Here is a 16941-nt window from a genome sequence, read left to right as displayed (position 1 = left end):
ATGTTTTAATCACCCAAATTTATTTTTTTAATAATATTTTCTGACATGATATTTTTTATTATTTTATCAATATATCATTAAAATAAAAAAAAATTAAATTTGAAAGTTAGAGTGATTAAATTAGAAGTGATTTGAAAGTTAAATAATTAACATAAAAAATTAAACTTTAATGACCAAAATAAAGGTGAGAAGATAGTTGAGTGATGAATGATGTAAGTTACCCATAAAAAAGCGTCAAGTTGTAACGATAGAGTACTAAATTGAAATAAAAACTAAAGGTTATGTATAATTTGAAAAAATAAAAAATTTAGATACTAAAATGAATTAAAATTAATAGTTTAAATACTAAACTCATAATTTGCCAAAAAATGAAAAATGCTAGTTAAAAGAGAGTTGGGCCAGATTCCGGTTGGACTGACGGGCTTGAAGGGTTTTGGGTTAATTTGGCATGTGTTTTTTTAATATAATAGTCTTGTTGGTTAATTAGAGCAGAAAAAATAAAAGGGTAAAAATTATACTAATCATCATTTAACTTTAATATCTTATATGTTATTTATTTTACTTTAAATTCATTTAATTTTTTAACCGAATGTAATACATTTAGATTTTTGTAACTCAGTTATTTTCTCACTAACGACATTATTAATCGATTGTTATATAGAAGCAAAACGACGTTGTTTTGATGAAAATTTATTTTTCTAAAACATTATCGTTTTAACACAGTTAACTATTTAACGGTCCAGTGACAAAAAAAAATCAGTATAGAAATAGTTTACAAATTTTCTGTGCTCTAAAATTGTTAGCCACTGGAGCAAAAGCTATCGTGGCAGCATGTGATTCCAAAAATAATGTACAAAGAAGAAAAACCCATGCAGAGAATCCGGTTCTGATAATATTTTGTGGATAAGAATCTCAGTTGGAAGTGTAGAGCACAATCACCATTCCCCCATTACACTCCAACTCACTTCTTTCCCTATTTCAACTCCCTATTGGCTCCTTCTTCTCTCTCAAGTCTTGGCCATGCATAATCAAAACCCATTTCTCTGGAGGTACCATCAGCTCTTCTTCAAAATGTTTTGTTTATTTATTTCGATTTAGGTTCTTGGTGTGTGTAAACATCTGCAGGCATTTTAGTTTTAGTTCCAGGGTTTGGTCTTACTTTGCTTGTGTTGATGTGTGGTAATTTGCATTTTAATCTGTTCATCTAGACTTTGTTCTTTTTTTTTCTCTTCCTGTGTATGATTGTTAATGGACTGATATATGCTGTCATTTCTTGGTTAAAACATGAGTTAGCGTAGACTTTTGAATTTGTTGACGACTAGAATGGGGTGATAAGAGACGGACACGTGATTTTATATTAGTGAGACGATTCTTTAATAGTTTAGGGTGAACTTATAAAATTTTAAGTGCATAAGCATGTTATCAATAGTAAATACAAAGAAAATACAATGAAAGTATTTAAAATATATGGAAATTTGAAAAATTTAGGGAGCGACTCAGTCCATCACCGATGGTGATGTTTGGTGATCCACTCCTTTTGATTTAGGCGAAAAACCACGTATGATGATTTTGTAGATATAAACGTAAAGATAGAGTTAGACAAATAGAGTCTATAGAAATCCCCTTCAGCTTTGCATGACAATTTACGTATGTGTTCGTAGTGTTGGTGTAGGCCTAGGGTGGTGATGACTATTTGTAGTTCAGGCGTCTGAACAGATCTAGTCATCATATAGCAGATTTAGTCAGTGATAGGATCGAAAGCAGTCACGTCAAGTGATTGTACCAGTCCGAAGGATATGAAACTCCGGAGGCTTCCAGGAATTCTAAAAGTCTCGATATGCGAAAGATTGCTTATGAAAGTGCAACTTGAGAAGGTATAACAGAATTATTATGTTGCACACTCTTCGTAGCTGTGTCTGACACTTTGATATGGGTATATGATCTCCTCTAGTATATGAAAAACTGTAAAAAGTTCTAACCAAACCCGGCATCGGATACATAACTGGTCCGACACGTACACCCGAGTATGACTAACATAGCTTGTGTATGTGTGTGTGATGGGATGACTTAACTATTGGATAGTCTTGGATTATAATCTGCTGACAGTGCAACCTTTAAGCTATTAAAAGGAAGCACTTTGTAAGAGATCGGAATATTCATTGCCTTCTTGTGTAAGATGAAACATACACCATTGCCAAAATCTTAGTTTAGAGGTGTGCATGCATCTAAAGAAAACTGCGTTAAGTCGAAAATTCAACCGAATTGTGTTTGATGCCATCTGTGACATTTGATAATTTTCTGCTCCTGTGGATCTACTACTTGAAAAATCTTTGTTGCTTCACTTATTTTTTATGATGCATAATGTTTTGATTTTGCCTCATTCCTTATCTGGTTCCATTTAGGATAGGTTCTTCAGGTGTAATCTTTGACAGAGGAAATCGAGTCGGAAAAAACGTTCCCCACCCCCACATGGTTAAGCGGAAGGTGATGGTTTATTAGATGGTGAAGGGCGGAGAAGAAGCTTTGGATAGTGTGGCTAAGAGGAGGTCCATTCCCATGGTTAAGCATCAGGAGGGAACAATCATGAGCAAGAAGCCGGTTAAAGCTTCGGCAGTTGCGGTATTATCGTTTCGACTGCTTTTCTGTTTTTCTAATTGGTTCAGTTCTTTTTCCTTGTATGCATGCTTACCTATATAAGCACATGCTTTTTATTTGCATGGTAATGATCAAATAATGATTGCTTTCAATGTAACAGGTATCACATGTACATGAGAATGAACAATCATATTCAAGTACAGATTCGGTGGATTCTGAAGTTGAATCGAAATGCATTGTTTGCTTGGGATACAATGGTTGTCGGACTGTTCATGCAAGGACAAAACTAATGAATGTTCTGATCAAGAAGGGGAAGCCTCAAGAAGTTCAGTTTATTTTCAACATCTTAGTGGAAGAAGGACACACACCAACTCTTGTGACCTACATGGCTCTTGTGTCGGCGTTAACCCGTCTGAAACGTTACAAGTCCATTATTCCGCTTATCTCCAAAGTGGAAGAGAATGGTTTGAAGCCTGATTCGATTCTCTTCAATGCTATGATCAATTCCTTTTCGGAGTCCAGGAATGTGAAAGAAGCCATGAAAATCTTTCAGAAAATGAAGAAGAGCGGATGCAAGCCTATGACAAGTACTTTCAATACCCTTATGAAAGGATATGGAAATATTGGCAAGGCCGAAGAATCATCGAGACTGCTAGTCAATGTTGCAGGAAGAAAATGTTCAACCGAATGATAGAACATATAATATTCTGATTAGGGCATGGTGCAACAAGCTGAACATACAAGAAGCATGGAACGTGGTGTACAGAATGGTGGTGTCCGGTATGCAACCCGATGCTGTCACTTACAATACAATAGCAAGAGCCTATGCTTAGACCGGGGAGACTTAGAGAGCGGAACAGATGATATTCAAGATGCAAAACAACAAAGTGACTACCAATGTCCGTACTTGCGGTATCATCGTGACCGGATATTGTAAAGAAGGTAATATGACGGAAGCTTTGAGGTTTGTGTACTGGATGAAGGAGCTAGGAGTGAAACCAAATCTTGTTGTGTTCAACTCTCTGATAAAAGGTTTTCTTAATGCTACAGATACCGACGGAGTTGATGAAGTGAGTTGCAGCCTTAATTCTTTTGTTTACTTTTTCCGAAAACCATTCTCCTCCATCTAGTAAATTATAAAATGCTCCTGGAATCATGCACTAGGATTTGAAAATGCTACTTCTATCATATTTCGTTGAATGATTCGCTTTTGAAAAGCATAATTTGCCAGGCATTGACACTACTGGAAGAATTTGGGGTCAAACCAGGTGTTATAACATTTAGTACGATTATGAATGCATGGAGCTCAGCAGGGTTGATGGACAATTGTGAGGAGATCTTCGATGATATGGTTAAGGCCGGTATAGAACCCGACGTCCACGCCTTTAGCATCTTGGCGAAAGGTTATATTCGTGCCGGGGAGCCAGGGGAGGCTGAGTCACTTCTCAAGTCCATGAGCAAGTTCGGTGTACATCCAAATGTAGTAATCTTCACCACCATCATCAGTGGCTGGTGCACTGCCGGAAAAATGGAGCATGCAGCCAGAGTTTATGAGAGAATGTGCGAAATCAGTGTTTCCCCCAATTTGACTACTTATGAGACTCTGATATGGGGATTCGGGGAAGCAAAACAGCCTTGGAAAGCGGAAGAACTCCTGCAGGTTATGAAAGAGAAGGGTATCTCCGCCGAGAGGAGCACTATACAGCTTGTTGCAGATGTCTGGCATGCAATCGGTTTACTAAACGAAGCAAGAAGAATTATAAGAAGTGTAGATCGAGGAGTTGCATCGAACGATAAAGATGACTTACCAGCTGAGGGCTTGGAGAAGATATAAGAAACAAAACCTCAGTGCTACTTATTCTAATGTTTTGCAGATACCGGGAGTAGCCATGACCGAGCAAAATGGATCATCCGGTGCAAAAACAAGAAGCCAAATGGTGTTGAAGAAATACGAATTGTCTTCTGCATTCCTCGCCCAAGCAAGTGTTTACCGGGTGCAACCGGGGATTATATGCTGGAAACAGGCAGCTTGTAAATTCATGTAAGTTGGTGTTCATAAACTGAAGAGAGTTTGTTGGTGGTTGTCTGGATATATCATACGGTGTTCCTTGAATTTTCCGGAACAGATGAGTTTCGAGTTTCTTGAAAGCTGTAGATAATGAAGAAGCTGTTCTTCAACGCATACTTTCATATTTACCGGATCATTAGAGTATACAGTCGTTTTTGTGTAGTTAATTCAATGTGACTCTCCCTACAGTGTTTATATACACATTGTTTGTATCAGGTAAGCCAGACGAGAAAGGCTACTGTTAATTTGTCTGTGAAAGTAACACAATTTTAGTTGCAAATTGCTAACATCACTCTCCCCCCCGACTGCCGGTCGGCACCTGAAGCCGCTAGCATCATCATTGTGGCCGCCACCGTTGATATATAATCATCGACAATCTACCTTCGTATCCCTGGTTACGACTTCTTTTGTAGTACAGATATAACAGACAATCAATTTTCATATCCCTGGTTACGACTTCTTTTGTAGTACAGATATAACAGCAAGAAGTATGAACCATAATCTAGTTCATATTTCTCTACATAAACAGGTGAAACTTTGAACAATGAAAACCATAATGAATCAAAGCTAATATTATATGTAACAAGACATACCCTAAAACCATGATATACTTCATATTTCTCCAGGACTATCAATAGTCAACCATATTCGCATGCACCATTTTGAAACGGGAACGCTTAGATCGATTAATCCTCCAAACGATTCGGAAAAAAAATAAACATGGAATTGAAAGGAAAGTAAACAAAATGAAGGGAAGGGAATTGCATTTTAAAAGAGAGTTCCCGCAACGTATATTTACTAGTATATAATATATATTCAGGTACAATAAACATTTGCCATTCTAATAGTTGAAAGAAACACAATCTAACACTTCCAACAACAGAAAACTGCCTGCCTGCCCCAAACTGTATTTGAAAGCAAATATTGTTCTGTTACATTCTATGTGGACGAGCAACGATCAGTTTCAGTGGGATCTACTTCTTTCCAGTGGCAAATGTGTATCCAGTGTTGAAAGTATCTGGGGCATCGACATCCCCCCGGACACCACAATTTCTGTAATGAAAAGAATGAAAGAGAGAGATGGAATAAGCATGATATGTTATGGTACAGCCACTTCACGATAGAAAAACCATCATGTAAAGTGTCAAGTAGAATGTAATCCCACCAGTGTTTCAAAAACTGGACCAACCGGTTGAGACATGTTAAAGTAACATAAAAGTAAATTCATATCAATGAAACAGTTGTTGCGTTGGTTTATATGCATATGTGAATCAACCAGATGTAAGCCCAACCACTCTTGTGTCAGTAAATTATGAGGACAAATGAAAGGGAGTCCCTCACCGATTCCTTCACGGACCGATAGATTTGGTCTGATAACATCATTGGTATTGATGAGGAATATATCACCAATGTAAAGATGATTCGTGGGAACATAGACACAACATAGATCTTCTTCACCGGAGTAGGTCTGCATTTTAAAAATGAAAAAAAATAAGATCAACATTCTTGATATTGAAATTGCCTGATGTGTCTTATTATATCTCATGGGTTTTTAGGAAAGAAAACGTGATTTAGAAATGAATGTCAATGACACCATGGAGAAATTATAGTTTAGGAACAAAAACTTCCTTTGCCCACCTGTAGATTAACAGACGAAGTAATGAACCCAAATGCATATTCACCAATACGAGGATGCCTTATGATAGCTACTTCCTTGAAGGCCTGGGTGTTCTGATCTGAAACAGAATAAAGATATAAAACATGGAAGTGTAAAATATAGAATGTCACTATCTGAAATAATTTTATTAACATGACCAACTAAACTAATTTATGTTATGTTGAAGAAAACCAGCAGAATGCACACCTGGTGATATAGCAGAACTAATCTGCTTGGAGGCATTGTAGATATGACGAACAAATGGCATCCGTTTGATAAACCACTCACCAAGGCCTAGGACAGATGCTCCCAACCATGACGACATGAATACCCCAACCAAGAAGATGAATGTTATAGAAGTTACAAATCCAAGACCTAAGGAGAAACCATCAAGAGGCCTTTTAAGTTAGCCAGATAGTACATACCATAAAAAGAGATTCCTAACAAAAAATGACAAATATATTGACATTAGTACATGTAATAAGGGTAAATTATTTGCAAAATGACACCAGTTGAAAGTCATTAGCATTCTTGTAGTGTATATAGAAATAATATACCATGTTAAGGATATGTAAAACTACAATTTAATAACCTCTTTACCCCAGGCAAAAATGTCCAGAATATATACATATATCTGTGTGTCTATTTATTTTCATGCTATCAAAGTCTCATTCTTGCCAATTTCATACGAATAATGCTTAATAAGTATCACTTAGGCTACAAGCACAAGGAAATTTTGAAAAGATAGTATATGATAATAAGTATCATCCAAGCTCTCACAATTAGCAATTTATCACAATTTTCCATAATCCCTCAAAAAAATTGCAGTGCACACAATCCTCCATCATTCAGCGCCCTTAAGGAAAGATTATAAATTTACAAACTTCAAGGTCCAATTGAAGGAAAGAGTAAGGATTTAATAAACCATTAAACAATTTCACAGGTCTAGAAGGGAGATGCAAAGAAAAGTTTTTAAGCTGCTAGCTAATTTAGATGCTCACCAAATATATCAATGCCGAGTTGAGCATAAATTGGAGAGAAAAAGCCATCCACAAAGTGGATAAACCACCATGTTATGTAGAAAGTGATTGCTATTGGAAACAGAATCACACTGCAAAACAACAATGAATCAGCTATGTCTGTAACAACATAGTGAATGATAATAGAATTTCCATAAGATAAAAATTCCATTAACATATTTACTATTAGAAACCAAATCTAAGAAGTTTCTGAGTCATCAAGTAAAAGTTTACCACAGATTCATGATGGTAAGAACTACCAATTCAGTAAGATGATAGATAAGTAGCAGAGGAGATTCATGACAAATCAAAAGCAGGGAGATCAAAGAATGCAGCTTACCATCCCATCATGAATTTCTTTGAAGCCCAGCTCCGGAAAACTTGTAAAAGGTCTAGATAAAACAAAGCTTGTCAGGCAAAAATTTCAAAATAATAACGTACAGTTGTCACTACATGAGTACATAAGCAAGCATAAGCATATAGTTCCTACACAAGCAAGTGGCTGAAAACATCTGTGTTCAAAGATTTCAAACCTATGCCGTAGACCAGAAAAAAACTGACAAGTCTCATAACCAGAAGGGTGACTTCAAATTCAAACATGTATATGATTTCAACATCCTAAACTCATCTGAGGGGATTTACAACAGAAATAGAATGCAAAGAAACCAGTATCATATACGCTTTTTGAGCGGGGCTTTAACATGACTTATACAGTAATTAAGCTAAAATATAAAACTCGGATACATGCAAAAACTTACATAGCCTCTAAGAGAAAAAGGAACGCAACCATCAGTCTTATATTCTGGTTTAAAAAATAGAAAAGAAACAATCACAAATTTTTCAACAGCTCCAATAAATTATATTGTAATCCTACAAACACAATAAAACAGTTCATTTTCATATAAATATTCTAAAAATCAATTTAAATCATCCAATTTTCTCTCCATTAACAACTAAACATTCAATCGATATCGCACAAGCTCCATTATGATAATTGATTGCAAACTTTCCATTATCCAAAAAAAAAAACAGCTGCAGTAGACCAAGTCAAATCGAATCCAATAAAAAATGCAACTTCAATTAACAACCAAAAAATATCTATTTCAAAATATGTTTTCCTAAAAAAGAGAGACCTCACGGCCGGCGTGATGCGAAGAAGATGAAGGAGAAGGTTTGGAGGAATCATCGTAGGGAGAGTCGGCGACCGGGATTAGAAGCTCTCGATCTCTACTCTCTCTATCTCTACTCGCCATCACGATCATCGATTTGTCATCGCCCATCACCAAAAATTCTCAGCTGCTACTAATCTCCCCCCACATGTAATCCCAAAAACCCTAACTCGCATCGACCTTTTCCTTCCAACTCACTGATGATCAATCACGAACAAGAAACAAAAATCACACACACGTGTATATATATATATATACTTATATAGAGATAGATAAATTCAATTTTGGAAATTGAGATGAATCAAGGGATATAGGTAAGAGCAAGTGCTCTGTGAAATCTATGCTTCCTTCCTCAATTTCGACTGTGTTCTTGTAATTAGCTTTTTTAGTTAGGCTAAATTGCTCTCTATATCACTCAACTTTAGTTTTTATATCGAATTTACTATTCAATTTTAAATTGATATTATTGAGCCGCTATATTCTAAATGGCATATTAATGTGGTCGTTTTCTTTCTCATCAGTTTAATGATAAAACTTTAAAATCACTAAAAATTCCGATTATGCTTGCAATTAATTAGCACATGTCATCATTCATAATAAGATGGGTAAACTACATAATTGATCGTTTATGTTTTATCTAATTTTATTTTTTGATTTTAAAAAATTATAATATATGATTACTTTATTTTTTATTTAATTAAGAAGCGATCACCACAAGTTAATTATCGTTAAATTTTTTTGGAATAACCACACATTTGATCATGTTATTTATATATTCTCTCAATTTAGTATTATTTTTAATAAATTAAAATAGATTTAACCCTCCAATCTGTATGTCGTGCCACGTGTCACTAGTACCGCAAATGGTCCATTGACTATAAGATATTGCTTTATTGAGTCTCTCGACTATTAAAAGTTACAAAATGTTCTTCTAACTATAGGAAGTTACTTTATTGAGTCCCTTGACTATCAAAAGGTACAAATGATCACCCGACTATTATTTATGTTTCAAATTTGTCATTTTTCGTTTAAAATTTGACGACAATGTGAATTGTACGTTAATATGCTGACTAAGATATGATAAAATTTAATCTCATAATATCAAACGATTATCATATCTTAGTCAATATGTTAACGTTCAGCTCAGGTGACCGTTAATTTTTTTTTAACAAAAAAGACGAATTTGGAACAAAATGAATAGTCGAATGACCACTTTATAACTTTTAATAATGACTCAACAAAACAACTTTTAATAATTAAAGAACTCAATAAAATTGTATCTCATAGTCGGGATCATTTGTATACTTTATTTTATTATTTATCAAATGAAATGTAACGGACATTTTTCTGAAAGGTTCTTATATTAAAATACGATTACAATTAATATTTAGAAAAATTCTAAGGGTAAACTATTTTTTGTCGCTTAATTTTGTTTGTATTTTTATTTTATTCATCCAATTTTAATGTTTTAATTTCGTAATCAAATTTTTAAATTCTATTTATTTTGATTGCGTGGACGTGAAGTTTTTGAAGTAGTTTAAACTTTTTAGATAAATTTATGTAAAAAAAAATTATATTTTTGAAAGATGAGAAAATTTCCCAGAACTTTGTTAAACCTATTTGGAGTAAATTATGTATTTAATAATATATATATATATATATATATATATATATATATATATATATATATATATTCTTAAAATTATGTTTTATTCCTTCAGTTATTTAAAAAAATTATATATATATATATATATATTTTTTGATAACGTAGGACCTCTCAAGGCCAAGCTAAAGAACCCGACCCTACAAGACAACCTCCGGAGGAACTCAACCCACCACTCTGTCTCCCGCTTTTTTCCAAGATTCTCAGTCAGCGCGGTTTGAACCTAGGACATGAGACCAGCTCATAATATCAAGAGCCCTTGCTTTACCAACTGGGCCACGTCTTCGGTGGTAAAATTATATTTAACAAGAGCTTTTTTGGTTATTTACATATTTTCAGTTACTAAAACTTGGGTTATTTACATATTTTCAGTTACAGCAATGAAACTATGAGTTTGAATGGGAGAAAATGGCCAGCAGTTTCAACTTTGTCTCTAGTGTTGATGCATTACTGACCTTGTTGAAGCTATTGAATCTGCAGATCTGATGAACCGTTTTAACAAGTTGTTAAGGAGCAAAATTTATGCACAAATCTCTGCAATTATTCCTCTTAATAGTTGCTTTTCTATATCTTCCGCTACTTGTATTGTGTCATCCATTGAGAATCCTTTCTTCCAACCCAAGTCCCATATTCCGCTCAAAGCTTCACTGTGGTTTCTATCTCTTTCCAGCATTGCATAAAGGCCATTGGTGGGGTAGTTTTCATCGGCGAGTTCGCTATAGCTTCTCAGAGCTTCGACACCTTCGCGTGTTTCCTTTAACAAATGGTCTAGAGAGACATGCCTTTTGGCATTTCCTACCAGGCTTGACCAGGGATGGTGGATCAGTTGAGAATCGGGATGGCTTTTTCGTTGAACAATTTCGTTCGCACAGTCCAAGGAAAGTCGTGTGTTGTCAAAAGCTGGACTGCTCAGTAGCAACGCCTTTAGACCAGTTGCTGTCATGAAGCTTTCATTGTCGGCACCAATAGGAGTGATGGGTTCATCGTCGTCTCCGAAAGATTGTCTGCTGTTTTGATCATTGATAGTAACCGGAGTGATGGGATCATCATCGTCTCGAAAAGATTTTCTGCTGTTTTGATCATTGATAGTAACCGGAGTAACATCATAAACAGAACTCTCACAGCATTGTTCTACTGGAGAAACAAGACAAGAGAAAAGAAATAGTCAGAATCTCAACATGACAGTCACTGTGGGTTTTGGAATCTATGTTGTCGACTCCGAAGAGGAAGTTTGAGGAGGTAGTTTCAGCATTTGAAGAGAGAAACGGCAAATTCCAGCATGTAATTATTTAAATATGACAGACATTGTATATGCAATAACATCAGAGATGTCACTATATGTATATACATCTCCAATGTGAGAAAATGGCATCTGGCTAATGTAAACAGTGATTTGATAAAATTTCAGGCACAAAGGGTGTTACCTTCAATCTGAATATCAGTGTGGTCTGTTTCCTCTTTTGTAGGAACATGATCCGCGGTTTTGGTGCTATATCCTTCCAAAACAGTGCCATCATTTGATGCAAGATCAATCCTCTTTTCATCCAAAACTGTATCGTTTTCGGATGCAAGATCAATTCTCTTTTCTTCCAAAACAATATCATCTTTTGATGCAATATCAATCCTCTTTTCTTCCAAAACAGTATCATTTTCTGATACAATATTAATCTTCTTTCCTTCCGAAACAACCTTATCTCCTTTGCATTCGAACTTTTCAGTCTGCACAGAAGGTAAACCGCATTTAATAACGTTTGATCCTATTTTCATAGCTCAATACGTGTAGCAAATGCATTTTAAATCTCGTATGTCAACATGCTACTTAATGAAATTAGAATTATAACGGCAGAAAGTAAACTTAAAAGGACTCACAGTTATTTTAGCTCCGGTAGGCTTGCTCACTGCGTTTTTCGTTGAACTCTTTTTCACATCAATGGGGGCACGAACCGTATTTCGTGGTCTGCGAACAGAGTTGGAGTTTGTGGTTGGACTTGGTTGACTTGAAATTTTATTTTTCATAACATTTGATGCATTCTCGGGATTACTGGGCTTTCGAGGGACAACCTCGGCTTGATCTTTAGACCTTGATAAATTCTTTGCTTTTGCAACCTCCTTGACAACTGGTTTCCTGCTGCTTATCATAGGCTTTGGTATCACGTTTATGTTCTTTGCAGTTGCCACTTTCTTCGCAGATGGCTGAGTTAAAGAACCTGAACTTTTCAACTTAGTAGGAAGGCTTTGTTTAATTTTCACTGGTCTGGTCCCATTATATTGACCGTCTTTTCCACCTTCCTGCTGGATAAGTCTCTTCACTGGAGTTTCTTTTGCTTCCACTCTTCTGCTCATTTTACTGAAGTTCAAACCTCTATTATCCGGATCGAATATTTTGGAAGGAGAATCCTCTTTTACTTTCGGCTTTTTGAGCATTGTTTCGATGTTTGAGCTTCTTTCCTCCGGAAACATTGGCTCAAACTTCTCTTGCGGTTGCAGATGCGGATCACGTCGAGGTTTTATGAGTACAATAGGTGGACTGTTGTTAATCAACCTGTTTCCGGAAAAGAAGTCACTTGATTGATAGGAATCAGGCTTAATCTCTTTGATGGAGTTGTTTTTCAGAAGCCCTTTAAAATGCATGGTCTCAAGGACATCCTTCAGCGTCTTATCCGGATCTTCTGTTCGTAAAACAAATTGAGACTTCCATACTTTCGGCGTATCAATTTCAAAGGTAGGTCTTTGTTGACTGAAAGTCTTGTTTTTCTCCATAACATTCTGAGAATGCGTCTGCAGTGATTTTGAAGGCATTTCTTCAAGTCCCATAAGCTTTGCGATCAAACTCGGGCCCCTTGTCTTGTTCTCGTCAACTGCCGAGCAGACAGACGAATCCATGGAAGTAAAGTTGTCGGTTTGGAAAGAAGAAGATCGACTCAAGCTTGTGGACGGGATATCTGAAGCTGAATCCGGATATCTTGAACTAAAACATCTCTTTTCTTCAGCATTTATGTTTGGCAATAGATTTTGCCTAGCTAAGCTATCTCTAATCACCTCCCTAAGCTCGTCGATGCAATCTCTTGAAGAAGCACCGGTTGAAAGGTGCGAATTCTGGATTCCCTTCTGAGAATTCCGCTCACCGATTGGACTCGAATTCACTCTCCGAATCAATTGATCATTTCTCCCCTTATCAGATCTTTCCTTCCCTTTCTTCTTCAACCTGGCCAGATGAGATGCTTCTTGCAACTTCCCTAGCACGTGTAAAGAATCCTGCAATTCGAGAGCTCCTTTCAACAGATCTTTCGCTATATCTTCCGAATGCTGATCGCACCAAATCCCCCCTCTCGACCACGAGTTGTTCACCTGGTTCAGCTTGTGAGCCCCTCTCGAAACCTCCACCAGCTGACAGGAAGATGAGCAAAGAAGTTCTTCCATGGCACCGTTCGACACCGTCTCTTCTCTTTCCACCTTACTCGATACTCGACCTTTGTTCTTGTGCTCCATCTTCTTCGCGGACTCAACGACTCCCTTCGGATCATCACACATAACAAACGATCTGTAAACAATTGACCTCAGACCGTCTCGAGGCATATTCTGTTTATCCAAAGCATTTTCTAATGTCAGGTTACACGACAAAACTACAAACACTCCAAACACCAAATCAACCAACACTAAAAACATAATCTAATAACCAGTCTTTTTCAAAGATTGTTCAAAACATACAACAGCAACAAATGTTCAGCCCCGGTTCAATGAAAACAACACAAGCAACATCCTTAAATCACTTGCTGCCGTCCCAAATAAACAAAAAAAAACAAAACTCCATTTCCTTTTGGAAATTTTCAAACTTCAGCTACTGAATTATCTTGCATACCAAACAGATCCTTCACTAAAACCAAAAGTGCCATCTTTTACGAACAAATCAACTCAATCTTCTCTCATTTCCCAAAAGAAGGCAGGACAAAGAAGGCCCAGATGAGAAACTGCATGTAAAAAGAAAAACAACAAAGACCCAAGAATTTAAAAGCTGAATGCTGACCTTTTCTTCCAGTGAAAGAGAAGAGATTCAGATCCAAAGAGGAGAAGAAAGCAGTTAGGAGCATTGACTTAGTTGTTGAATCAATGAAGGGGGATTCAGCTTTTGCTTCCAAATCAAAGAGAGAGAAAAATCTGTAAAATAAAAAAGTTTTAGTTGCTTAGTTTAATGAGACGACAGAGCAAAAGAGATGGTTTGAAGAAGAAGCAGAGTGAGCGGCGTGATTTCATGGCGGTGGGACTTTAAGTTATAAAGTTACCGGACGCGTGTTGCAGAAACAAAGGGAATAAAATAAAACGAAGAAAAACCAAAGGAAATCTGTTGGAAAGCACGACAAGGTAAAGAACAGTTAACAGTAAATTCAAGCTTTTTTTTAGTCAAGTATTTAATACCTAAACCCCACCAATTTTAGACCCAATGCATCTCCCACCTCCTTCAATTTTCCCTCCCAGCTCTTCTCCCTGCGCCTGCATTCATGTGAACTGCAAGAAGAAACGGTGATAAGTTGCTTCGTGCAACAATCACATCAACCATGTTTAAAGTTGCATGGCAGCAATAAGTGCTGCAAAAAACCAAACATAATTTTATATAAAACAATGGCAACAATTATTGTATATAGTGATGGCTTGATATATATATATATATATATGATACCCCGAGTGAAATGAAACAATCACCGAAGAGAATAAAGAAAGGAATGGAAGAAGAAAAAAAAGGTAATGTTTTATTTATTTATTTATTTTGATTATTTTATTCATGAATAGTATAGATGATTTTTTACCATTGTTGTTTAAATTAATTAGTTAGTTTAGATTACTTTTTAGATTAGTTTTTTTAATTAATGTAATGTTTAGATTAATTTATTATTGTTGTTTAATTAATGTAATGTTTCTTATAGATTCGTTCAATGACAGAACAAAATCAACTACTTTATATTGACGTTCAACATATTTCTAGCAATTTGGGAGCGAGGTTATTATTATTTTTTAATAATATATTTTATTTTATTTTGAGAATAAATTATTATATTAAATGGTAGAAGTTTATTTTATGATTAATTAATTAATTAATTAATTAATTAATTAATTAATTTTATTTAATTAATTGTAGGAAGATAAGCAGTGAGTCCTCCGTCATCGACTCAATATTCCCAACAAGCCACACCAGTTGATTGAAGAAAACTTGCAACAGGTCGGATTTTATCAAGTAACATTTGTTCAAGAATACAAGTTGGTCACGAGTTTGATCAGTGCACTAATTGAACGTTGGAGACCAGAAACATATACATTTCATTTTTCGTACGGAGAATGCACGATAACTCTGGAGGATGTGGATATGCAATTCGAGGTCCCAACAAATGGGACGCTAATGGTGCTAAAAATGATTATGAAAATGCATAAAAACTTTGCGATGAATATCTTGGGCAGACATCAGTAAGCCCAAATTTAAAAGGGTGGCGTGAGGCTATTGTGGTTGGAAAATCAATTTAAGTTCAAAGAAAATAGTACGCAACTAGAAATTTTATATGCAACTCGAGCATATATATATTGCAGTTGATTGAGGGAGTTTGATGTCATATAAATATGGTAATATGGTTCACATACAATATATCTCATTTTTGAGTAATTTTCAAAATACTCATCAATACAGTTAGGGATTGACGATATTGGCGTTATTGTACCGAGAGATGTGCAAGACATCATTAACCCTAAGTAATACTAATACAATGAAAATCGGTAGATGTATGATGTTGCTACAATCATGGGTTTGGCATAGACTTTCATTTATAACACTGATTAGTCGAACGGCGATTGACTTTCCTCTTGCCCGAAGGTAATATTTCTATATTTTAATTTTGAAATTTAATTAGAATTTATTTATTGTGATTAAAAATAATTAACGAATAATTTTATTTATATTTAGATGGAGGCATAAAATAGAAAGAACAATGTTGGTGATGGACATTTCTAGCAAAAAAAAATAGATATAATTTTATAATTATTTTATTTATTAAATGAAGTTTAAATTTAGGGATGGCATGACTTGAATCTGACGGGTTTCAACCGACCAAATATTGATTGAATCATTTTTAAAAAAAATTGAGTTCAAGTTGGGTTGGGTCGGGTTTTTTTAGAGATTAGGTTCAGGTTGGATCGGACGAGTTTATGATGAAAAAATTTGACTTAATCCAACCTGAAAATAATATAAAAATACCTTATATATTTAGAGATAATTGCAAGAATACTCCTCTTTATATTTTTTCAATTAAATTCCTATTTATTAAATAAAATTAATAATTTTATATTATTTCGAGTCGGATCAAGTTTCGAATCAAGTAAAATTACTCTAAACTCGAGTCAGATTTCGAGTAGAAATATAAAATTTTCAGATCGGATAAAATTGGGCGAAAACCTAACTCATATCCATCCCTATTTAAATTGATTCATTTATTACTTTTTTTTCAAATTAGGTAAAAGAATTATAGTAGGTGAAAACAATGAAGAAATTAATGCATTCACTTCCCTTTTCTGGCTTAATTGTAAAATACTGTCTGTTCCAAATATTATTAACAATTTAATAAACACGTTCAATTTTTTTATTGTCATTGGTATTTAAATCTATAATCTCTAGAAATAACAATTATTTCTTTAATTATTAAAATAATTTTGTTCGTGCATTTATGTTGATTTAAAATAACAGTAAATCTCATGGACATGGTTGATTTAAATGGTAAGTAACTTGGTATTCC

The 16941-nt window shown here is 35.1% G+C and overlaps 1 protein-coding gene and 2 pseudogenes across 1 annotated transcript; 1 reads left to right on the top strand and 2 right to left on the bottom strand.

Moving 5' to 3' along the window:
- Positions 1-970: 970 nt before the first annotated feature.
- LOC120201890 lies at positions 971-4911 on the top strand (annotated as a pseudogene).
- A 531-nt stretch (positions 4912-5442) lies between these two features.
- LOC120201880 lies at positions 5443-8845 on the bottom strand (annotated as a pseudogene).
- A 1846-nt stretch (positions 8846-10691) lies between these two features.
- LOC120185932 lies at positions 10692-14665 on the bottom strand. Its single transcript, XM_039190033.1, has 6 exons — positions 14591-14665; positions 14452-14510; positions 14196-14326; positions 12041-13827; positions 11596-11890; positions 10692-11305 (listed from the first exon to the last, which is right to left on the bottom strand). Exons 1-6 carry the CDS (start codon positions 14663-14665, stop codon positions 10692-10694), a joined length of 2961 nt encoding a protein of 986 aa, XP_039045964.1.
- Between the last annotated feature and the right edge of the window lie 2276 nt (positions 14666-16941).

This window comes from Hibiscus syriacus, unplaced genomic scaffold (assembly GCF_006381635.1).
Source record: "Hibiscus syriacus cultivar Baekdansim isolate YM2019G1 unplaced genomic scaffold, ASM638163v2 tig00000340_pilon, whole genome shotgun sequence".
In the NCBI taxonomy this organism is placed as follows: Eukaryota; Viridiplantae; Streptophyta; class Magnoliopsida; order Malvales; family Malvaceae; genus Hibiscus; species Hibiscus syriacus.
Note: the sequence above shows the minus strand (reverse complement) of the source record. Positions and strands in the feature narration are given on the sequence as shown.